Source organism: Lolium perenne, chromosome 3 (genome assembly GCF_019359855.2).
Source record: "Lolium perenne isolate Kyuss_39 chromosome 3, Kyuss_2.0, whole genome shotgun sequence".
Lineage (NCBI taxonomy): Eukaryota > Viridiplantae > Streptophyta > Magnoliopsida > Poales > Poaceae > Lolium > Lolium perenne.
Genome location: NC_067246.2, coordinates 315,259,797 through 315,285,438, shown reverse-complemented (window position 1 = coordinate 315,285,438; position 25,642 = coordinate 315,259,797). Strand labels below are relative to the sequence as shown.

Genomic DNA, 25,642 nt, shown 5'->3' with positions numbered 1-25,642 from the left:
CTCACACATCAGTCCGGAGGCGATCATGGTGATGTAGACACCTCCGGGAGATGATTCCCCTCTTCGGCAGGGTGCCGGAGGCGATCTCCTTAATCCCCCAAGATGGGATTGGCGGCGGCGGCGTCTCTGGAAAGTTTTCCGTATCGTGGCTCTCGGTAAAAGGATTTTCGCGACGGAGGCTATAAGTAGGCGGAAGGGCAGAGTCGGAGGGCTGACGAGGGGCCCACACCATAGGGCGGCGCGGGCCCCTCCCTGGCCGCGCGGCCCTATGGTGGCGGCGCCTCGTTGCCCCACTTCGTATTCCCTTCGGTCTTCTAGAAGCTCCGTGGAAAAATAAGACCCTAGGCGTTGATTTCGTCCAATTCCGAGAATATTTCCTTTGTAGGATTTCTGAAACCAAAAACAGCAGAAAACAGCAACTGGCTCTTCGGCATCTCGTTAATAGGTTAGTGCCAGAAAATGCATATAAATGACATAAAGTGTGTATAAAACATGTGAGTATTGTCATAAAAGTAGCATGGAACATAAGAAATTATAGATACGTTTGAGACGTATCAAGCATCCCCAAGCTTAGTTCCTACTCGCCCTCGAGTAGGTAAACGATAACAAGGATAATTTCTGAAGTGACATGCTATCATAATCTTGATCAATACTATTGTAAAGCATATGAGATGGATGAAGTGATTCAAAGAAATGGTAAAGACAATGATTAAACAACTGAATCATATAGCAAAGACTTTTCATGAATAGTACTTTCAAGACAAGCATCAATAAGTCTTGCATAGGAGTTAACTCATAAAGCAATAGATTCTTAGTAGAACGTTTTGAAGCAACACAAAGGAATATATAAGTTTCAGCTGTTGCTTTCAACTTCAACATGTTTATCTCATGGATAATTGTCAACACAAAGTAATATGATGAATGCAAATAAGCAAATATGTAGGAATTAATGCACACAGTTGACACAAGTGTTTGCTTCTAAGACAGAAAGAAGTAGGTGAACTGACTCAACATAAAGTAAAAGAAAGGCCCTTCGCAGAGGGAAGCATGGATTGCTATATTTGTGCTAGAGCTTTTATTTTGAAAACATAGAAACAATTTTGTCAACGGTAGTAATAATTCATGTGTGTTATGCATAAGACGTCCTATAAGTTGCAAGCCTCATGCATAGATTACCAATAGTGCTCGCACCTTGTCCTAATTAGCTTGGATTTACATGGATTTTCATTGCATAACATATGTTTCAACCAAGTGTCACAAAGGGGTACCTCTATGCCGCATGTACAAAGGTCTAAGGAGAAAGTTCGCATTGGATTTCTCGCTTTTGATTATTCTCAACTTAGACATCCATACCGGGACAACATAGAAAACAGATAATGGACTCCTCTTTAATGCATAAGCATTCAACAATAGATAATATTCTCATAAGAGATTGAGGATTGATGTCCAAACTAAAACTTCCACCATGGATCATGGCTTTAGTTAGCGGCCCAATATTCTTCTCTAACAATATGCATACTCAAACCATTTGATCATGATAAATCACCCTTACTTCATACAAGACGAACATGCATAGAAACTCACATGATATTCAACAAAGGTGAAATAGTTGATGGCGTCCCCAGAAATATGGTTACCGCTCAACAAGCAACTTATAAGAAATAAGATACATAAGCGACATATTCAATACCACAATAGTTTTTAAGCTATTTTTCCCATGAGCTATATATTGCAAAGACAAGGAATGAAATTTTAAAGGTAGCAATCAAGCAATTTACTTTGGAATGGCAGAGAAGTACCATGTAGTAGGTAGGTATGGTGGACACAAGTGGCATAGTTTTTGGCTCAAGGATTTTGGATGCACGAGAAGTAATCCCTCTCAATTCAAGGCTTTGGCTAGCAAGATGTTTGAAGTAAACACAAGTATGAACCGGTACAGCAAAACTTACATAAGAACATATTGCAAGCATTATAAGACTCTATACTGTCTTCCTTGTTGTTCAAACACCTCACCAGAAAATATCTAGACTTTAGAGAGACCAATCATGCAAACCAAATTTCAACAAGCTCTATGGTAGTTTTTCATTAATAGGTGCAAAGTACATGATGCAAGAGCTTAAACATGATCTATTTGAGCACAACAATTGCCAAGTATCAAATTATTAAGACATTTTACCAATTACCACATGAAGCATTTTCTGTTTCCAACCAAATAACAATGAACGAAGCAGTTTCAACATTCGCCATGAACATTAAAAGTAAAGCTAAGAACACCAGTGTTCATATGAACGAGCGGAGCGTGTCTCTCTCCCAAAAAAAGAATGCTAGGATCCATTTTTATTCAAACACAAACAAAAATAAAAACATACAGACGCTCCAAGTAAAGCACATAAGATGTGACGGAATAAAATTATAGTTTCACTAGAGGTGACCTGATAAGTTGTCGATGAAGAAGGGGATGCCTTGGGCATCCCCAAGCTTAGATGCTTGAGTCTTCTTGAAATATGCAGGGATGAACCACGGGGGCATCCCCAAGCTTAGAGTTTTCACTCTTCTTGATCATATTGTATCATCCTCCTCTCTTGATCCTTAAAAACTTCCTCCACACCAAACTCAAAACAAACTCATTAGAGGGTTAGTGCATAATCAAAAATTCACATATTCAGAGGTGACATAATCATTCTTAACACTTCTGGATATTGCACAAAGCTACTAAAAGTTAATGGAACAAAGAAATCCATCAAACATAGCAAAACAGGCAATGCGAAATAAAAGGCAGAATCTGTCAAAACAGAACAGTACGTAAAGATGAATTTTTTAGAGGCACTGGACTTGCTCAGATGAAAATGCTCAAATTGAATTAAAGTTGCGTACATATCTGAGGATCACGCATGTAAATTGGCAGATTTTTCTGAGTTACCTACAGAAGGGGCTGCTCAAATTCGTGAAAGTAAGAATTCTTTTTCTGCGCAGTAATCCAAATCTAGTTAACCTTACTATCAAAGACTTTACTTGGCACAACAATGCAATAAAATAAAGATAAGGAGAGGTTGCTACAGTAGTAACAACTTCCAAGACTCAAATATAAAACAAAAGTGCAGAAGTAAAATAATGGGTTGTCTCCCATAAGCGCTTTTTTTAACGCCTTTCAGCTAGGCGCAGAAAGTGTGAATCAAGTATTATCAAGAGATGAAGCATCAATAGAGGGGTTCTCAACTATGCATTGTATCTTGTCTATGTAAGTTTCATAGGTTCCTCTTTCATTACTTTTAGGCTTACTATCACCCTCAAATAAATTTTTCGGAATAATCCAATCAAAATTCTTTTCTAGTGCCTCGCACATTCCTAGTAACTTGCAAGGTATTGGTGCTTTAATCTCCCCCTCACAATTGACTTTATTAGTGTACTTTAGTCTATCTTTTTCCATCTTTTCAAGGGTATTTGCAAAATTTGTATAAAAGCCAAGCATCTTATGTTTAATAAAGACTTTTCTAGCTTCTCTAGCTACATCCCCGAATTCTTTAAGAAGGGTTTCTAGAACAAAATCTTTCTTTTCTCCTTCTTCCATATCACCTAGTGTAAGAAACATATGTTGCATTATAGGGTTGAGATTAACAAATCTAGCTTCCAACATGTGTACTAAAGAGGCAGCAGAACTTTCATAAGTAGGAACAACTTTTACCAAGTGTCTATCTTCAAAATCTCTAACAGTACTAACATGAGTGAAAAATTCTTTTATATTATCTCTTCCAATGATAGACCCTTGCCCTACCGGTATATCTTTCAGAGTGAACTTAGGAGGAAACATGATGAAATAAACAAAAGGTAAATAAAGTAAATGCAAGTAATTAATTTTTTTGTATTTTTAATATAGAGAATGCAAAGAAGACAGTAAATAAAGTAAAGCGAGTAACTAATTTTTTTGTATTTTGATATAAGAAAGCATACAAAGCAGTAAATAAAATAAAGTAAAGCAAGAAAAAAATAAAGTAAAGAGATTGGAAGTGGGAGACTCCCCTTGCAGCGTGTCTTGATCTCCCCGGCAACGGCATCAGAAATTTAGCTTGATGACGCGTAAAGCACACACCCGTTGGGAACCCCAAGAGGAAGGTGTGATGCGTACAGCAGCAAGTTTTTCTTCAGTAAGAAACCAAGGTTATCGAACCAGTAGGAGTCAAGGAGCACGTGAAGGTTGTTGGTGGCGGAGTGTAGTGCGACGCAACACCAGGGATTCCGGCGCCAACGTGGAACCTGCACAACACAATCCAAATACTTTTCCCCAACTTAACAGTGAGGTTGTCAATCTCACCGGCTTGCTGTAACAAAGGATTAATTGTATGGTGTAGAAAATGATGCAGAGAACAGTAAAGAACAATGTTTGCAGTAGATTGTATTCGATGTAAAAGAATGGACCGGGGTCCACAGTTCACTAGTGGTGTCTCTCCAATAAGAATAAGCATGTTGGGTGAACAAATTACAGTTGGGCAATTGACAAATAAAGAGGGCATGACAATGCACATACATATCATGATGAGTAGTGTGAAATTCAATTGGGCATTACGACAAGGTACATAGACCGCTATCCAGCATGCATCTATGCCTAAAAAGTCCACCTTCAGGTTAGCATCCGCACCCCTTCCAGTATTAAGTTGCAAACAACAGACGCCGTCGCCGTCAACCTAACTCGGGGGGTTCAGAAGATCTCCTCCGGCACCCTGCCAGAGAGGGGAATCATCACTGGAGGGCTCTACATCACCATGCCCGCCTCCAGACTGATACGTGAGTAGTTCATCCTTGGACTACGGGTTCATAGCAGTAGCTAGATGGTTGTCTTCTCCTATTGTGCCATCATGTTTAGATCTTGTGAGCTGCCTATCATGATCAAGATCATCTATTTGTAATGCTACATGTTGTGTTTGTTGGGATCGGATAAATATGGAATACTATGTCAAGTTGATTATTAATCTATCATATATGTGTTGTTTATGATCTTGCATGCTCTCCGTTGCTAGTAGAGGCTCTGGCCAAGTTGATACTTGTAACTCTAAGAGGGAGTATTTATGCTAGATAGTGGGTTCATGTCTCCATTGAATCTGGGGGAGTGACAGCAACCCCTAAGGTTGTGGATGTTCTGTTGCCACTAGGGATAAAACATCAATGCTTTGTCTAAGGATATTTGTATTGTTTACATGACGCACAGTACTTAATGCAATTGTTTGTTGCTTGCAACTTAATACTGGAAGGGGTGCGGATGCTAACCCGAAGGTGGAATTTTTAGGCATAGATGCATGCTGGATGGCAGTCTATGTTCTTTGTCGTAATGTCCTAAATAAATCTCATAGTAGTCATCATGATATGTATGTGCATTGTTATGCCCTCTCTATTTGTCAATTGCCCAACTGTAATTTGTTTACCCAACATGTTATTTATCTTATTGGAGAGACACCACTAGTGAACTGTGGACCCCGGTCCATTCTTTTACATCTGAAATACAACCTACTAATCATTGTTCTCTTTTGTTTTCTGCAAGCAAACATCATTTTCCACACCATATGTTTAATCCTTTGTTTTCAGCAAACCGGTGAGATTGACAACCTCACTGTTAAGTTGGGGCAAAGTATTTTGATTGTGTTGTGCAGGTTCCACGTTGGCACCGGAATCCCTGGTGTTGCGCCGCACTACACTCCTTCACCAACTACCTTCACGTGATCTTCATCTCCTACTGGTTCGATAATCTTGGTTTCTTACTGAGGGAAAACTCGCTGCTGTACTCATCATACCTTCCTCTTGGGGTTCCCAACGGACGTGTGCTTTACCGTCACAAGCAGGCTGCTGCAGTCCCCGCTGCCGATGTCCACCATCTCCGGGCTAGGCCCTACCTCAGCGCCAGGGCTCCCTCTTCTCCAGCAGCCGGCCGCCTTCTTCCCCACTGGGACGCTACTGCAACAGCAGCAGCTACCGCCGCCACCAACACCGCCGCTGCAGCCGCTGTCCTCACCGACGCTGTCACTGCCATTCGGTGGGCAGCTGCAACAGCAGCAGCAACTACCGTCGCCACCAACACCGCATCTGCGGTTGCTGCCGCCACCGACGCCGTCCCTGCCTTTCGGTGGTGTGGGAGCGACCTTGGCCCCGGGCTCTACATCGACACCGCCCGGGATGCCCTTCCACCAGGTCCATTTCCCTCCGTCGCCGTCACCGCTTCCGGCTTGGATCGCTATCCGCCACGTGTCAGCGGCGGTGAGGCTGCAGGCTGCTGCGCGCGGCCTCCTAGTGCGTCGGCGTGTGCGGGAGATGCGTGATCTGCATCTGCAACTCCTCCAAGTTGCGCTTCGTTGCACAACGGACCTCGATCTCGTCCGCTGCGTCGGGGATCTTGGGCGTGCGGTTTCCACCACGGGCGGCGGACATGTTGTTTTTCCCGCGGGCAGTGACCTCAAAGTCTATGCCATCGACAGTCATCCGGCGGGGAGAAGGCATGGTGTCACCGACAGGAGCGCACCGCGTAGCACCACCGCATTCCGCCGCCGGCCACCGCGCGGGCTCCTTTTGTTCCGTTGGTTTCCATGGGATCCAGGTGGCTATACAGGTGCAGGTCCGACGGGCGGATGGTGTCCACTTCATGTTCAGGGGTCAACAATAAAGCATCCCAGTCTATTTCAGGTTGAGAGTAATAAAACAAGCCGAGATGTAAAAGGATCGTTTTTAGGTGTTAGGGTTGTGTTGCGTCGAGTCATGGTTTGTTTAGGTTGCAGCTCGAGGACGAGCTGCATGTCCAGGCGGGGTGTAGTGTTAGAGTACGTCATGGGCCTGGGCCCGTTAGTTTTATGGTTTGCTTAGGGGTCAAGTAAGCCTTGTTTGGGAGTCAAGTAAACATCTCTATATATGGAGAGGAGATGTATCAATCTAATCAAGCAAGAATTAAGAAGGAAATCCCTTCCCTCTTACCACCGGCCGTGGGCAAGGCCCCCGGCCGGCCTTCTCACCCCCTCGCAGCCCTCTCTCACCCTCCCAAACCCTAGCAGCCACATAACCCCGACCTAGTCCCGCCATCTTCTCCTTTGATGGTGCGTCAACAAAGGAGAGTTCTCTTGCAGGTGTTGATCTCCGGAGGTATCCGGTGTGGAGCGAGACGCGGCTTTGAGGATCATCTTTGGATAGGTTCTTTGTGTTGTAGTTGTAACTTTGGTGTTGGCTGGTCTTCGGATTAGCCGGTGTGGAGTTCGTTCTGCACTCGTTATTCGCAGCGAGTTGTAGTCGTCTTGTACTAAAATTATGCCTTCTATAAAGATATGGTACGCCTTTGGCGTACTCTCGAAAAAAGGTTATTTTCTCGGTTTAATTTTCTAGAAATCACTCATGTCCTACACTGTAGGATTGATGGATTTATCAACATATATACCGACTGTACAACAATGCTGATTGAAAAACCCTACACTTAAACTTCAATATCAGATGCATTTCAAACAAGTTGGACATTGAGAGGGTAGTAGTGACCTAAAATGTGTCAGATTACCCTCTTCATGTTTCAAAATACATATGTATAATCATGTTAAAGGTGAATAGTAATTGCTAATTAAATAGTTGAAAAGGGGTATTGCATCGACAGGTTATACTTATATACTTAAAGATCACACGATAAAAAGTTTAGTGCATATAAGGCAATCCAAGAAGTTGTACATGCTATATTTCTGACTTATTTTCCAAAAAAAAACACGTGTTACTTGCTATATCAACTCAATTACATTGCTATGAATTTCCGCAGCAATGTGCGGGGAGTCATCTAGTTCATTAAGATTTTGGTGCTGCTGTTAGGCCTAGCGAGGTGGCTTATTGTGTTCTTCTTTGTGTATTAGGCTGCGGCACAAGCCTCTCGTGTATATGTATTAACGTGCTTTTAGGTTTTACATTAGGTGCTCAGTGGATGTGACAGTACCCTCAGTTTTGCTTGTTAAGTTTACAATAGCTGCAATAAAACGCATGTGTCTGTTTCTCAATGTTTTCTTGATATGAAGGGAGAATTTTGTGGGGTGATAGGTCTGATTAAGATTTTATAAAATCTAATGGTAAATCTTAACCTCATATGTTATGTAAATCTTTTCATTTTCCATGTATTAGCTTGTTTGTTGCGACCAACGTTAGATTTCTCTGAAATCATATAAATCTGTATTGGTAATGTAAAGCTCTTTGTTTACTCCATTTCTATTATGTCAACTATAACTACTTGAATATAACTGTTGCTATTGTTTTCCTATAGTTTTATTCAGATAATATAGTGTGATGTTCATTTTTTTACATGCCCATATTACTCGTGTGATCTATGTAGGTACCACACTTGTGACAATCGTATGCTTTCGTGGAAAGGGGCAACGTGTTTATGCTCACTTGAGCAATGTTTTCGAATATAAGTGTGCTCCTCTTTTTAGTTTGAGGATAAAAGTTTTCAAGAGCTTTTTTGTGTTCACAGTAAATCACATGTTGTGGAAAAACGTTTCGGCATGCCTTGGTCGCTCCCCGCGGGCGACGGGCAGGCGACCGAAAACCCCACCCGAGCCACACCCTCCCTCCTCCTTCCTTGCCGCCGCGTGGAGGGGAGGCGCGGGGTCTCCTCAGCCGGTGGCGGTGCGCACAGGTTGGCGTCGGTTCCGGCGGTGGCGGGTCTTCCTGGGTGGCGCGGCGGTGCATCCCGGGGCGGCGCGACGTCGGGTGGCGGTGTGATGGCGGCACAACCGCTTGGTTGTGGGGCGGCGTGGTAGCTAGGGCTGGCCCAGATCTGGGCCCTTCGGGGCCCATCTAGGTCCGAGCGGGCCGAGTCGTGGCTTTGCTACTTCCGGTGGTGAGAGGGGACGGCCTGGGCTGCGTGTAGCGGTGTTGACGGCACATGTACTGCAGCGCGGAGACGGGAGCTTCACGAACCCCTTCGGGTTCGGCCGGACCAGGAGGGCCTGGTTTGCTCCTGTCGATGCGTTCGGCTGGGCCAGGAGGGCCTGGTTTGCTCCTGTCGATGCGTCCGACCGGTGCTCGCGGGTGGCGGTGGAGGTGAGTCCCTCCAGCGTGTGTGCCGACCTGTTGCCTCTCGTTCTCAGCTGGCACTCCTTGATCCTCTTGGTCCCGTTTTCGTTTGCCACGGTGAGACGACGGTGGTGTCTACAAGGCCGTGGTGGCGCGTGGTGGTGGGCGGCAAGTATGGTGGAGCACAGCGGCGCGTCCGGGACAGGGTTGCGAGGGTCGGGAGAAATCCCTATCGGCTTGGCTGGCACCGACGCGGTGGCACCCGAGGGCGCCACCCTACCTCCCTGAAGGGCGTTGGGTTAAGCCTTCCTCCCCCGCCCCTACGCGTACCGGGGGAAACCCTAGGATCCGTCCGGGCAGCAGCGTCGTCATCGCCGCACCTTCCTGGAGGTGTTGCTTGGTATGTGGCGTACCAGAGTGCTAGGAGCGTGGTGGAAATTTCCGGACGGCGCAACGACTGCGAGACATCTCCGGTTTTCATTGATCCGACCATGTCGACATTCTTTCTATTTTCTTTCTTTTATGTTTTCTCTTGGGCGTCCTTGTGCTGATGCCCCTGCAAGTTGTACCGGGTTGTTGCTATATTAATATAGCGAGGGCGAAAGCCTATTTCGAGGAGTAAATCACATCTTGTGTTCCACTGCAACACTCAATCAGATGGCATACTTCTATGTTCGTGCATGTTAGTTGTTGATAATTTCTTCAGTATTACATGCTTCAGTTCTTAAAATGGAACTCTTTTGTTTGTCTGTTGGTAACTCTTTATGCATTTCTTTTTGTTGTTTACGTAGTATACCTTTTATTACAACTGAGTCCCAAAATTCATGTATACTAGTACAACGGAAGCCCAAAACTGAGGCGTTGAAAAAAATAAATTCGAGTTGGATGGATCGATCGGTTTAGCTCCCACAGCAGCTATGCTTTTATTGTGTGCTGATTGCTGAATATATGCCCATCCATGGCGTTTAATTGGTCAGGATCCGCATGCGCGATCGAAGAATTCATGCCGTCGTCGCGCCCGCGCGCGCGGGTGCATGAAGAACGCCGAGGTGCAGCAGCAGCACGAATGTCGCAGCTGGCCGGCGAACGCGCACACGCTGATAAACGCTGCACAACAAAAAGAGAGGTGCTTCTTTCTTTGCTCGATGCGACGGAAGCATGACTCTTCATGGATCGACCGCGCGGGTAAAGTCGATGCTACAGACTCCTACGAAAAACAACTTCGCTTTTGGACTCGTACGTACGGGCCGCATCCCCCGCAACGCCGCCGCACACGCAAGCCCTACCTGGCCCGGTACCTGCACCCTAGCTAGCATCGCGGCCTCGCAGACAAACCCTAGCTGGCCGTTCGCAATTCGCGACCAATCTTTTCTTGTTAGCGCCGGTGGACGATTTATTTTCCCCCCTCCGTCCCGATCTGCAGACTGCAGCTTGGCCAGCGATGGAAACGCGGGGCCGCAAGAGGAAGAGGGACATGGAGATGGGGAACGCTTTCTTCGAGCTCTCCGACGACCTCCTCGTCGAGATCATCTCACGCGTGCCCTTCAAGTCCACCCGTTGCTGCAAGTGCGTCTGCAGGCGATGGCGCGACGTCGTCTCGCACCCCGACCACCGCAACAAGCTGCCTCGATCGACACTCGCAGGCTTCTTCTACAAAACCGACAATCTGTGTTGCCGAGCTATGAACCGTCATTACAAAAGCGTAACGGGGAACTGGTGCCCTCGCATCGACCCCTCCCTCTCTTTCCTGCCCAAGTACAGGCTTTGTGATGTTGACATTGACATGTTGGACTGTTGCAATGGCCTCCTGCTCTGCCGCCGACAACAACAACGGTATGCTACTGATTACGGGACAACGGATTACGTGGTGTGCAATCCGGCCACTAAGAGATGGGTTTCCGTGCCCGGCACCGTCATGTCCAGGGAGGTACTAGTGGCTCGCCTGGGATTTGACCCCGTCGTATCCTCTCACTTCCATGTGTTTGAGTTTGCACCAGCGCCTGAGCATGTGAGTATGAGGCTGTGTGTTCATGCTCGCACCCAACCACTAGGGATCTACTCTTCCAAAGCTGGAGTATGGACACATCCGAGCAATTGGAAATGCCCAATTAAAATAGATAGATATTCGAGCAGCACATTCTTCAGAGGGCTTCTATACTTTTCTTCCCGTGCTGATAAGGTTGTAGCCGTCGACATGGAGGGAAATTGCAGGGTCATCAATATTCCTAGTACAGCACATGGTTCTTGTATCGCTCGTGATGTTTTTGTGTCACGGGGACAATTGCAGTTTGCAATTTCTAGTGCTTCTGAACTATCCATATGGGCTCTAGAAGATCCTAGTAGTACTGAAAATTGGACATTGAAGCACAACGTCAGCCGTTTGAAATTATTTGCTGACGAGAATTCGTCGAACTACCATGTTATCGTTCACCCAGAATACAAGGTGATTTTAGTAGTACGTACGAGATTCCCCTCGACATACAGATCGTGGACGGAACTCATGTCATACAACATGGATTCTAGGGAGCTGCGTTCTCTAAGTGATCTTGGACATGACTGCAAGAGGCCTTATCTCCCATATGTTCCTTTGTTCTCACGTTCATTGGCAGATGGATAATAGAAATCCTATTTGTATAGTGCCGATCATTCACAACTGTGTACTTCCTTTTTTGTGTGTACAACTGTGCATATGGGAAATGAGACATTTATGCTCCTGTCACCATTAGGTGATGTATGTTAATTTTTCAGATGTCCCTATAAAAGATGCATGTACCTTGTGTTGATATCTCTAGTTACTACTTCTGCTTTTACATTGAGAACTGTGGAGTACTTAAGCATGGAGAAGATGGATGGAAAAAACAAAATTCTTAGCGATGTGCCATATGATTGAATGTATGAGTCCCTTTTTTGTTTTAACGATATGGCATGGGAGCGTCTGTTTATCTCCCCCACCAACAGGCCGGAGGGTTATCTGTATGCAGATGTTCATTCTAATTAGCGCCGGTGGACGATTAAGTTTCCCTCCTCCGTCCCGATCTGCAGACTGCAGCTTGGCCAGCAATGGAAACGCGGGGCCGCAAGAAGAAGAGGGACACGAAGAGGGGGAACCCTTTCTCCCAGCTCTCGGACAACCTCCTCGTCGAGATCATCTCACGCGTGCCCTTCCCCGACCACCGCAAGAAGCTGTCCCGGTCAACCCTCGCCGGCTTCTTCTACAAAACCGACAATCTGTGTTGCCGAGCTATGAACCGTCATTACGAAAGCGTAATGGGGAACTGGTGCCCTGGCATCGACCCCTCCCTCTCGTTCTCGCCCAAATACAAGCTTGGTGAGATTCACATCGACATTTTTTTCGATAAAGGGAATATATTAATATCAAGAAGATACCAATTACACCCAGCCTCTGCAACAACGCACCACCCTAATGGCACTACGGATGCACACAGCCAAAAAACAAGAAAAGAAAACTAAGAAATAAAAGTCCCGCTACAGTATCTCGGGCTTAACAACAGCAATACAACCACCGCCAAGACAACACCTGAATTACAGACTAGTCCCCGCTCTCAAAACAAATGCCTCCACCAAGGACATTGCCAGGCACAACCAATTAAGGCCAGACCTTGGGTTTTCACCCTGAAAGGTAGGACTATGCACTTCACCTGTGTTGTCGCCCCCACTTTCATACCGCTGCTGTGACGCCCGAAACACCAAGCAAGTCCCTCAACATCGCAAAGACTTGAACCTCCCTTAGCTAGTCCTCCCCTCTGGCCTTCATGAAATTCTCTTCTTCCGACTTTCATCATGGATCCATAGTCACTTGATGTCAATCAAAGAAAAAGAGCTTCGCGCCGCTCCCTCCAGAACCAATCGGTCGGAATAAAAACATGGGTGCGCACGACCGAATACCTCCGATCCAACAAACTCCAGGCAAAAGCACTGTTACATTCATCGGCGGAGCCTTCCGGAACTCAACACTCCGGCCAGATCACGAGTCCAGGCCTCCGGTAAGTCCTCCTCTTCACGCAAGAGAGGCCCTAGGACCGCCGCCTTTATTCAGGTCGGACCCCCACGTCGGCGACCATCCCGGGCTGGCCACTCCAACCCACCACCGGCGACACCGACGCCGGCTTCCAAGCTCCTCCATCATGCCGCCGGAATGCGGTGATAGATCGATAGATCCACCACCACCAACCGCAGGCCGACCCTCTCCGACGAAGAAGATGGCCACCTCCACCGTCGTACCCAAGGCTGCTGCCCCGGGCGACCTCGTGTCGCGAGAGAAACCCGAGATCGCCTCCACACACGGCCGAGAGGCGGGGGGAAAGTGGCGCAGATCATGCTGGCCGCTGCCCGCCACCAGCCCCTCCGGCGTGCTGCGGTGAAGATCCGGCGGAAGGGAAGGGGCTGCCGCTTCAGACCGTCGCGCAGAGGTCTGGTCGCCGCCCATCCCCAAGTCCGACCGGCCGCAGCGAGCGTCGAGGGATCCCGGTCGCCGTCCCAGCGCGGCAACAAGGAGAGGCCGCCGCCGCCTCCACGCCCTGCGGCCTTTGCCCGGTGGCGCTACCGGCGGCGGCGGCTGGGTGCGTTTAGGGTTTTGGAGGAGGGTGCGTTTTGCTTAGCTATTAGGCTATCAATTCTGAATACATCCAGAATGATGGCACCGGCCTATTCACATCGACATGCATGTTGGACTGCTGCAATGGCCTCCTGCTCTGCCGACGATGGGATACCGATGATTACGAGACAACGAATTACGTGGTGTGCAATCCGGCCACTAAGAGATGGATTTCCGTGCCTGGCACCATCGTGTCTAGGGAGGTACTAGTGGCTCGCCTAGGATTTGACCCGCTCATATCCTCTCACTTCCATGTGTTTGAATTTGCACCAGCGCCTGAGCATGTGACTATGAAGCTGTGTGTTCATGCTCGCACCAAACCACTGGGGATCTACTCTTCCAAAGCTGGAGTGTATGGACACATCCGAGCAATTGGAAATGTCCAATTAAAGTAGACAGATATTCCAGTAGCACATTCTTCAGAGGGCTGCTATACTTATCTTCCCGTGATGATAAGGTCGTAGCCGGTCGACATGGAGGGAACTTGTAGGGTCATCAATATTCCTATGTCACATGGTTCTTGTGTTGCTCGTGATGTTTATGTGTCACAGGGACAATTGCAGTTTGCAATTTCTAGTGCTTCTGAACTATCGATATGGGCTCTTGAAGATCCTAGTAGTACTGAAACTTGGACACTGAAGCACAATGCCAGCCCGTTTGAAATTGTTTGGAGATGAGGAGTCATCGAACTACGATGTTAGAGAATCTTCAGTCGCGTCCCCTAAACCGTCTCCCAAACGGCACCGGATCGAGAGTTTGGGGTACGTGTTTTATTCGTGCCGCGTTTGGGGGAGCCTCGTCCTCCAAACGATGTCCCCAAACAGAGATTCAAATAGTTTGCATTCAAAAGAGATCGTTCCCGTCGAAGTTGTCGCGATCAGAGTAGCGGCGATCAAAGTACTGGATGCGCGATCATATTACAGGCCGACGTAAAAATTAGAAGAAGGGCAAGGGGATGGGGGACGGCGACAGCGTATCCTGAGTCGACGCAGGCCCGACGATCACGACGACCTCATCGTGATCTGCCCGGTGTGCATGCTCGGTCGCCGACGCAGAGGCCGACGCGGGTGAACTACCAGATGTTGTCGCAGACGCGTCTGACAGCTCTTGCTCCGGGGTTGGGGTTGCTGCCGCTGCCGCTGCCTGGGCCACTGCCTCGGCCGCCGCCATTTTGGGTTCGATGTCATCGAGGATCTGGCCTTTGAAGTAGTTGTGCGCCGCCCGCGTCCGGGGAGACATTCCTTCTATCGATGCTGTTAGCAGGGACATGTCGTTCTTGCGTTTCTTGAGCTCCATCTTCTCGTCTTGCCTTTTGAGCAGCGCCGCCCATCTTTCGTCGGTATTTTTGTCGCAGAAGAGCAGGGTCGAGGAGATCTCGGTGAGGCACTGCATGATCGACGCTCGCGTCTTCTCGGTCGACGCAGCGTCAGCCAAGGCGGCCTTGGCAGCCTTGTTGCCGATAGGACGCCTTGCCGATGTTGCCAGCGGCGCATCCAGATCAATGGCGTCTTTCCCCTTCGACAAGGAAATGCGCGTCAACTGCCATTTGTGGTTCTTTTTGAGCTTGCTATAGCAATGCATCAGCGCGAACGACTTATTCCCTTCAGAGTACCTCCGGTACATATCCATGGCCTTGTCGAACTAACCAAAGAAAACACAATCAGATCGTAGAACAAATTGTAGGCGCTACAGATTATCTAAGAAAGAGTCGTACCATGCCGCTGACGTTGATGCCGTTGTCGCCTCTGGTCTCGATCTCGCTATGGAACCCATGGAACATGTTCACCACGCCTGGATGATGGCCCATCGCGTCGATATTCCTTTTTGGTTCCTTTTCATTGTTATTTTTTTGTAGTCGTTGTTGATTAGCTTGCGCTCATCGAACTCGGTCTTGATCCTCGCCCAATACTTCCCATACTTTTGGTTGGCGCCGATGATGGAGTCATGGCTCACCGTTGACCACGACTCGCAGAGACATTGATCCTCTAGAATCGTCCACTTGGGGCCTCGTGTGCCTGACGGCTTCTTCTTCCTCCTCCTCACGTCGGCTACGTCAACCTCCACGAGATCATCGGCATCCTCGCTGGCACCCTCGCCGTCCTCTTCATAACCGCCCTCTTCGTCCTCATCGTCGTCGTCCTCCACCCCCTCCCCCTCCTCCTCCTCCTCCTCAGCACCAGCGCCGTCGAATTCGAGCGGGTCCCTGCGGCCAGTGAACGGGGCGCCGTCCGCACGGGGTCGTGGCTCGCGCTAGGGCGCTTGCTCATACGCCGGGGAGTAGAAGACAGAGTTAGGATTGAACTCGTCATGCGGCAGTGTATCCTGGTTGACAAGGGATTAACCTATCAATGCCTACAAGTTGTAGACTAGGGTTTTAGTCGGAAGTAGAGGGCAAGTAGATCTCGAAGGTTTCAGCCGAAAAGTGCTCGACGATGTGGAAAACTAGGATTTCGCGAGACAATGATTCGATGCTTTCTTTGTCCCTCGACTCCCCCTTATATAAGAGGTGGAGCCGAGGGATTCGTAATACACAAGTTACAGAGTCCGGGAGGGTTTCCAACCCATCCCGCCAGATTACAAGTATTATTTCCTAATACAACTCTAGCTTTCCTTAATAATAACTTGGGCTTCCGATTCTTCATATTCATCGAGTCGTGGGCCTCCAGTAAACCCCGGGTACCATCTTCGGCAGGCCCATTGGGGATGCCTATGTCAGTAGCCCCCGAGATTTTGCTTGAATCGCAGAATCAGGGAAAATCTCCAACTTTATATTCATTCAATAACTCTGCCGAATTTTATCACATATCTTTGGATACGTAATTATATATTGTACATGGATAATGGTAGTTGGGGCTAGTTCATCTGACGGATCAGGTACTAGTTAACTGCTCTAGTGGCAATCCGCAAAAACCTACTTCAAGATCACGTCCCTGGACATGATCTCGGGATACTGGTGTAAACTTCGACAGGTGCCGCTTAAGGTCTTACCATTCTGTCGAGTCCCAGTCATATTTTATTGGGTACCTAACGCGTCCGTTAGGATTTTTCTTCGTATCTGTTGATACGGAAAAAAGTAGCAAACCGACGTCAGAGACGGCGCCATGCCACTCAGAACGGATCTGGGGTCTTACCTTCGCAAAGTTTTGCGGCATTCAGAGATTGTTCGCAACTTTGGCGCTCTGAGAATATATTGTCGAGTGATTTTTTGGCTGTTGGAATAGCACATTTAATTGAGTCAACGGATGACTTATATTGACCTCCCGATGGTAGTATATGTAGAGTTATTTACATAACTCGAAATATGCTCACTTTTTCTTCCTTCTCTCTTTTTTATAATTTCATCGGGCACGCGAACAGCGTTCCCGATGGGAGTAGCCCCCGAGGCTACAGCCAAGGACTTTTGCTTGGGTGTAGGCTCAACGCCTTATGTTGCTATATTTTCCTTCTTTCTCGAGGTTTTCATATCTATGGGGTGCGCGACCAGCGCTCCCGATGGGAGTAGCCCCCGAGGCTATGAGCAAATGCTTGTATTTGATCATAGGCTCTCGCCATTTCTATTTTGTCATACTCGAGTTTTTATTTTTCCAAAGTAGCCCCCGAGCATTTAATCAAAAACTTGTATTTGAACAAAGACTCTCGGAATAATCAATAATCTTCTGCTGTCGCCATTCTTATGAAGCTTCATAGCCGATGTTTTCTCTTGCCAAGGTGACATCATTGCTGACGATAGCCACGATCACTGTATCGGGAAGACGCGAAAACTGCTCTCTCTCTGTTTTGCGGGCCCAAATTTCTTACCAAGTTGACACGTCGTGCAAGTGGGGGACACACGTCCTCCACTTTTCCTGGCGCATGCACTGTAGCGCCTGTTCCTTCCCCTCACAGTAAATTTATGTTGTTACCCCTTGTCCACGTGTACATCATCTATCTCACAACTTCTCCATCCAACGGTGCGTCGATTCACCGCACCTCTACTTAAGGTCATCGTCTTCCTCCTTTCACACTTTCGCTTGCGCCGCACCTCTGCTTTCCTCTGCAAAAAATCCTCCAATGCGCCCATTACCTCTTGCGCTCAACCACGCTCGCACCTTTCTCCTCCACTTTTGTTGATGCCACCGCGCGCGCGGCTCACCAGGCACAGCACGCCCGAGTCGAAGATGGCGACAACGGATCTGGGGAGCGCTGAGTGGGAAAGATCTAAGATCTCCGCCCAAGACATCAACTTGCTGAAGAAGCTTGGGATCAGCAAGAAGAAGGAGTCGCTGCTCTTCCCCAGCGAGGAGAGCTATCCCTCTCCTCCAATCCAGTACTGGGTCAGTTTCGTCGACCACCTCATCCGCGGTCCTTTTTCCCCCATTCACGACTTCCTGCGTGGGTTGCTTTTTGTTTACGGACTGCAGCTTCGCCATCTCACTCCTAACTCCATCCTCCACATCTCGATTTTTATCACTCTTTGCGAATCCTTCCTTGGAGTCCAGCCTAACTGGGCTCTATGGAAGCGCATTTTCCTCCTTCGCCGTAATGGCTCTCCCAACATCGCCTACAACATAGGCGGCGTTGTTATCTGCGTCCGCCCCGATGTCGAATACTTCGATGTCAAATTCCCTGACTCAGTTCAAGGGTGGCGCAAAAAATGGTTGTACATCCACGAGGAAAGCAACAACTCGGTGGAACACAACATTCCTCCTTTTGATGGCAACGAAAAGATCTATCGCCGCCGGTCTTGGGATGCAGAGGCTAGCGATGAAGAAAAAGCGGTGACAGAGGCGCTGATGACACGCATCCACGAGCTTCAAAATACCCGCGGACAAGAACTGTCGGGTGTCCAAATCACAGCATATTTCCTTAGGACTAGGGTACAGCCTTTGCAAGCTCGCAAAAACCCTCTTTGGATGTATGCTGGAGATAAGGATGTAGATCGCCTGTCGATAGATTTACCGGTCAAGGACTTAGAAAAACTTGTCCGGAAAATCTCGTCGCTCAGCAAGAAAGACACCGTCCCGTCATCTTGCCGTGTGACACCATACAGCGCCACCAACGCACTCCCGCAGGTAATACTTTCATCGTCTTCTTATTTGCTCAGTTCTCCTTTCTTTCTTTTGACTGCTATTTCTTTGACTGCTGTTAGTGACACAAATTCCTATCGATGCTTTCTCTATGTTTTGTCTAGAACCACAAAACTGCGTCGCCTCTTCCTCCTCTTCCCGAAGGTGGAGAAGTCGAAGAATGCGCAGTCATTTCTAAAGACACCCAGGTTCCTCCTCATCCTGAGAGCGAAGTCGTGGTTTCGCACAAACCCGCAGCTTCCTCTGAACAGGAGTATGAATCCGAGGCTACCGCATCGACACACGCCCTCCCTTCTGCTGTTTCTCCAAGGAACAAAAGAAAAAGGGACGAAGGTGCCGATTCTGGCACCTCCAAGGCCGGCGCACCTCCTGCCGAAGAAGTTGGTCCTTCTGAAAAGAAGACAACTTTCAATCCTTACGAGGATGCCCTTGTCAGCTCATAAGTTCTTATGGCTCTTTGTTGTTTGCTCTCGATATTTTTGTCTATGTTGCTTCTTATATTTTCGTCTTTTATTGTAGAGGTGACGAGGATGAAGATCAACCTATTTACGCGACTGCTCGAACGAGTACGTCGCGTACTTTAGTGGTTTCTGAAGCTCAGCCTGATGGAGATGAAACCTCGCCTCCTCAGCAAAACATCGAGCATCCAACTCCACCTGCAAGCCCCCGTGCCCCTTCGCCAAAGAGGGCAAGGGTCGAGCCGGCCAAAGATCCTACCTTGCTACTTGGTAGCTCCACGACTCCTCCTCTGGATGATGTAAGTTGCTCACTTCTTCTTTTTTGTGGCGAATATTTCAATGTTGTCAACTCTTCTCTGTTTTTGCTTCTCTTTTCATTTTGCTGTCAAACTTTTACTTCCTATATTGATGTTTCTTTCTCTATCTTTCTTTTCAGCCTTTGATGAAGGAGTTTATCCGTCTCGGTACCCAATTCGCCGGGTACCGTGACCATGCTAAAAAAGCCGAAGGTACTATTTTGCTACTTCTTCTGTTAAATGACCTCTCCATCATTTCTTGTCATGATATTTATTACTGTCGATTATTTTGCCAGAAAATCTTGTGGAAGCCAACAAGCGCGTTGATTCTCTTGCTCTTAAACTGGAGCAAAGTGAAAAGGCCCATAAGAAAGCTGAAGCAGATGCTGCCGCTGTCGAAGATCTTCGACAAAGGCTTCATGACGCGGAAACTTCTTTGAGCGACAACATAGCTGAGCAGGCTGCTCGTGAAAAAAAAATCCTCAGTCGCTTGCAGTCGCAGAGTCGACATTTTGTTAGTAAGTACTCAATTCCTTGTTATTTCTTCGGGTTGCCACGCTTTTCCTAGCGCACTTTTTGACGAGCTTCCTCTTGCTTGTTTTCAGGGAGAACGCATCAAGATTTTGACCTGGAATGTCCTGAAGGTGATCGGCTTCTTGACGAGCTTTCACTCCTTGAATTTCATGGAGAGGAGGCACGCGAAGGCCTTGCAGACGCCGAAGCAGGTCTGTTGAAGCTTTTCCCCTACTTCTTTGCTAAGAAAGAAGAGCCCAAGACTTTAACTGCTCTCGCCAAATGCTTCAACTCGAAGGAAGATCTTGGGCTGAATCTGCGACAAGAAGGTCTGAAGATTGGTGTTGAAGGTACCATTGCTTTGGTTGCTGACAGCCAACAAAACGTCGACTGGGCTAAAGTTGGTGATGAAAAGGAGATGGAGACGAAGAAATGGCAATCCTTGATTAAGGCTGCCAAGCCAAATTCAAAGCCAATCCTTGCCTTCCTTGGCTGCAAGCCGACTCCTGCTCCCAGCTCGTCGAAGCCGGAGGTCAAGTAGACCACTCTGTCTTTCTTTTGTTTTCTCTTTCTTTTTGATGCTGTCGCCAGAGTAGCTTTGGCGACACCTATCTCACTAGTTCGATAGGGTATCCTCCTTTTGTAATGCCTTGTAAATACTTTGAAAATCAATGGAGATCTATTTTGCTTGATGATTGATGTCGAAACTTTTATTTTCAGTTGATATTTGATAACTACACTTCAATTCCTCGTCCCTCCAATGTTTTTCCTGCTTCCTCCTACTCGAAGAAAACGCCTGTTGATAATGAATTTGTTGAAGATTCTTCAAGTAAGGGTTCAGCACAATACTTGGAAGAACTCCGTCAACAGCTTCAGTACATGAAGAAGCAGGCACTTATAATGATGGGTCAATCTCGAAAATCATCCGAAAAAGAAAAAGTTGCACTGTAGCAGGCTCAAGAGGCCATAGCTGCCAAAGAAGCCGCCGTTGCTGAAGCTGCAAAGGCTACCACCCGAGAGAATTTTATGCTCGAGTTGATGACTGAAGCAAGTTTGGATATGACAGGTATGATGTGCAAACCAAAACTTCCTCTGTTTTTTCCCTGTTTCGTCCTTTGAAATTCATGTGCTGTCACCAAATAGGTTCCTTTCTAGACACTGCTGCCGAGGACCAACGGGTGGACACAAGGACAAATCTCCTTGTTAATCTTTCGCTTGACCATGGTTCTCTTTTCTGGGCTACTCCAGAACGCACCCGACAAATTGTCAGATTCCAGGACCGCGCTTGTCAAGTTCGTGAGTTCCTTGATTTCTGTACAAGAACCTTGTCTCTAGTTTATAGCACCATGTTTCCTCAAAACAAAATACCGGACACTCTTCCTGCTCTGATGGAAAAGTTCTGGGATGCCCCTCATATCCATAGTTTTGTGCGGGCTCAACTATCTGTTGGGGCAAGATTCGCCATGATTATGATACAGATCTGCTACCCGAAATTAGATCTGACGAAGATTGTCACCAAGTGTCTGGCCAAGCAGTCGAAACGAAAGAGGAAAATCGATAATATCAGCGACACTGTAACTCCTGTAGCCGAAGAAATGACGGATGAACTTCTTCGGATGAACTCAGAATTCTTTGTAAAAGGTAGCTATGCTGAACATACGACTGGTGCTGCCAACAACAAAGGTGTAACCATAGATGATATATTAGGTAGCAGCTGAGTTGTACTATATTGCGGGAATACATATATATTTTTTGTGCCGAATTTTTTCTTGATAATGAAGTTGTCTATATTGTAAGGTATAATCTATATTGTAAAGCCCCCGAGCCTTTGGCCGGAACTCAAGCTATTTTTGCGTCTTGATAAATGTACTATTTTGCGAGAGTATATATATTTTGTTGCCACGGGTTATAAGCCCCCGAGCCTGTCGACGGAGAAAGATGTATATCACCAATATCTTTTACTATATTGCAGCACCGCGAGCCCGCCTCATTAAAAACCTTTCAGCCCCACTCGGTGCCCTGAAAGGAAAAGAGTGCATCTGAAAACTCGCGGGCGTTTCAGTACATTGTATTTTTACAAGGAGGACTATATTTCGACTCTAGGCGTAAAAACGCCTTAGCTGCGCCACGTTCCAGGGGTTTTTCTCGGGAGCCCCCGTCTTCTTGTCCTTTATCATGTACGCTCCTCCTTCGATTACTTCTGTGACGATGTAAGGGCCAAGCCATGGCGACTCGAGTTTTTCAGTGTTGTTTTGATTGATTCATAAAACTAATCTCCAACCTGAAAGGATCTTGGCCGCAAACGTCGTCTGTGGTAGTTTTTCAAGTCTTGCTGGTACTTAGTGACCCGTGATAATACTTCATCTCGAGCTTCGTCAAGTGCGTCGACATCGTTCTCTAATGCTCTTCTGGAAACTTCTTCATCATATTCCGTGACTCTTGGAGAATCGTGCTCTATTTCTATCGGCAGTACTGCCTCGGCTCCATGGACCAGAAAAAACGGAGTTTCCTGTGTCGCTGTATTTGGTGTTGTTCGGATGCTCCATAATACACTCGGCAACTCTCTGGCCAAGTATGTCGAGCTTTTTCCAATGGTCCCAACAAGCGCTTCTTGATGCTGTTGCAGATGATACCATTGGCTTTCTCGACTTGACCATTGGTCTGCGGGTGCCCAACTGACGCGAAGTGCAATTTGATGCCTACTTCTGCACAGTATGCCTTGAACTCCTTGGATGTAAAATTACTGCCATTGTCTTGAAGGAGATATGCCCTAGAGGCAATAATAAAGTGGTTATTATTTATATCTTTATGTTTATGATAAATGTTTATATATCATGCTAGAATTGTATTAACCGAAACATTAGTACATGTGTGATATATAGACAAACAAGAAGTCCCTAGTATGCCTCTTAAACTAGCTTGTTGATTAATAGATGATTAGTTTCATAATCATGAACATTGGATGTTATTAATAACAAGGTTATGTCATTGTGTGAATGATATAATGGACACACCCAATTAAGCGTAGCATAAGATCTCGTCATTAAGTTATTTGCTATAAGCTTTCGATACATAGTTACCTAGTCCTTATGACCATGAGATCATGTAAATCACTTATACCAGAAAGGTACTTTGATTACATCAAACACCACTGCGTAAATGGGTGGCTATAAAGGTGGGATTAAGTATCCGGAAAGTATGAGTTGAGGCATATGGATCAACAGTGGGATTTGTCCATCCCGATGAAGGATAGATATACTCTGGGCCCTCTCGGTGGAATGTCGTCTAATGTCTTGCAAGCATATGAATGAGTTCATAAGAGACCACATACCACGGAGTAAAGAGTACTTGTCAGGAGACGAGGTTGAACAAGGTATAGAGTGATACCGAAGATCAAACCTCGGACAAGTAAAATATCGCGAGACAAAGGGAATTGGTAATATATGTGTATGGTTCATTCGATCACTAAAGTCATCGTTGAATATGTGGGAGCCATTATGGATCTCCAGATCCCGCTATTGGTTATTGGTCGGAGTGAGTACTCAACCATGTCCGCATAGTTCTCGAACCGTAGGGTGACACACTTAAAGTTGGATGTTGAAATGGTAGTTCTTGAATTATGGAATGGAGTTCGAATATTTGTTCGGAGTCCCGGATGAGATCCCGGACATCACGAGGAGTTCCGGAATGGTCCGGAGAATAAGATTCATATATAGGATGTCATTTTATGTGAAATAAAATGTCGCGGAAGGTTCTATGGAAGGTTCTAGAAGGTTCTAGAAAAGTCCGGAAGAAACCACCAAGGAAGGTGGAGTCCACAAGGGACTCCACCTCCATGGCCGGCCAGCCCTAGTGGGGGTGGAGTCCCAAGTGGACTCCACCATAGGGGGCCGGCCAACCCCACATGGGAGGTGGGAATCCCACCTTTGGGTGGGAGTCCTAGTTGGGCTAGGTTTGCCCCCTCCTATGGAAGGTTTTGGTTTCGGGTCTTATTCGAAGACTTGGACACCAACACTTGGGATCCACCTATATAATGAGGGGCCAAGGGAGGGGGCCGACCACCCCAAGACCATAGCTTGGCCGCCCCTTGAGTGGCCGGCCACCCCTCCCAACCCCTAGCTTTGCTCCTCCACTTCATATTTCCCGCGTAGCTTAGCGAAGCTCCGCCGGACTTCTACACCGCCACCGACACCACGCCGTCGTGCTGTCGGATTCAAGAGGAGCTACTACTTCCGCTGCCCGCTGGAACGGGGAGGTGGACGTCGTCTTCATCAACAACCGAACGTGTGACCGAGTACGGAGGTGCTGCCCGTTCGTGGCGCCGGAACCGATCGTGATCAAGATCTTCTACGCGCTTTTGCAAGCGGCAAGTGATCGTCTACCGCAGCAACAAGAGCCTCATCTTGTAGGCTTTGGAATCTCTTCAAGGGTGAGACTCGATACCCCCTCGTTGCTACCGTCTTCTAGATTGCATCTTGGCTTGGATTGCGTGTTCGCGGTAGGAAAATTTTTGTTTTCTATGCAACGTTATCCTACAGTGGTATCGTAGCCGTGTCTATGCATAGATGGTTGCACGAGTAGAACACAATGGTTTGTGGGCGTTGATGCTCTTGTTATCTTTAGTTTGAGTACTTTGCATCTTTATGGCATAGTGGGATGAAGCGGCTCGGACTAACTTTACATGACCGCGTTCATGAGACTTGTTCCTCGTTCGACATGCAACTTGTATTGCATAAGAGGCTTTGCGGGTGTCTGTCTCTCCTACTATAGTAAAGATTCAATTTACTCTTCTATTGACAACATTAGTATCAACGTTGTGGTTCATGTTCGTAGGTAGATTAGATCTATAACGAAAACCCTAAACCACGTAAAATATGCAAACCAAATTAGAGAGCGTCTAACTTGTTTTTGCAGGGTTTGGTGATGTGATATGGCCATAATGTGATGATGAATATGTATGAGATGATCATTATTGTATTGTGGCAACCGGCAGGAGCCTTATGGTTGTCTTTAATTTTCATGTTGAGTAGTATTTCAAAGTAGTTGTAATAGTTGCTACATGGAGGACAATCATGAAGACGGTGCCATTGACCTTGGTGCTTCGCCGACGATGATGGAGATCATGCCCGAAGATGATGGAGATCATGTCCGTGCTTTGGAGATGAAGATCAAAGGCGCAAAGACAAAAGGGCCATATCATATCACATATGAACTGCATGTGATGTTAATCCTTTTATGCATCTTATTTTGCTTAGATCGCGACGGTAGCATTATAAGATGATCTCTCACTAAAATCTCAAGATAATAAAGTGTTCATCCTTAGTAGCACCGTTATCAAGTCTTATCGTTTCGAAGCATCTCGTGATGATCGGATGTGATAGATTCGATAAGTACATACAACGGGTGCAAGACAGTTTTGCACATGCGGATACTAAGGTGGCCTTGACGAGCCTAGCATGTACAGACATGGTCTCGGAACACGTGATACCGAAAGGTAGAGCATGAATCATATGGTTGATATGATGAACACTTTGAGTGTTCGCCATTGAAATCACACCTTTTCTCGTGATGATCGGGTTTAGGTGCGGTGGATTTGGTTCGTGTGATCACTAAGACAATGCGAGGGATATTGTTTTGAGTGGGAGTTCACTTAGGTTTTTAATTATGTTGAATTAAAATTTG

The 25,642-nt window shown here is 46.9% G+C and overlaps 1 protein-coding gene across 1 annotated transcript; it reads left to right on the top strand.

Moving 5' to 3' along the window:
* Positions 1–10,453: 10,453 nt before the first annotated feature.
* On the top strand, positions 10,454–11,629 carry LOC127340300 (F-box protein At5g07610-like). Its single transcript, XM_051366069.1, has one exon. The coding sequence runs from the start codon at positions 10,454–10,456 to the stop codon at positions 11,627–11,629; it is 1,176 nt and encodes a 391-aa protein (XP_051222029.1).
* Positions 11,630–25,642: the final 14,013 nt, after the last annotated feature.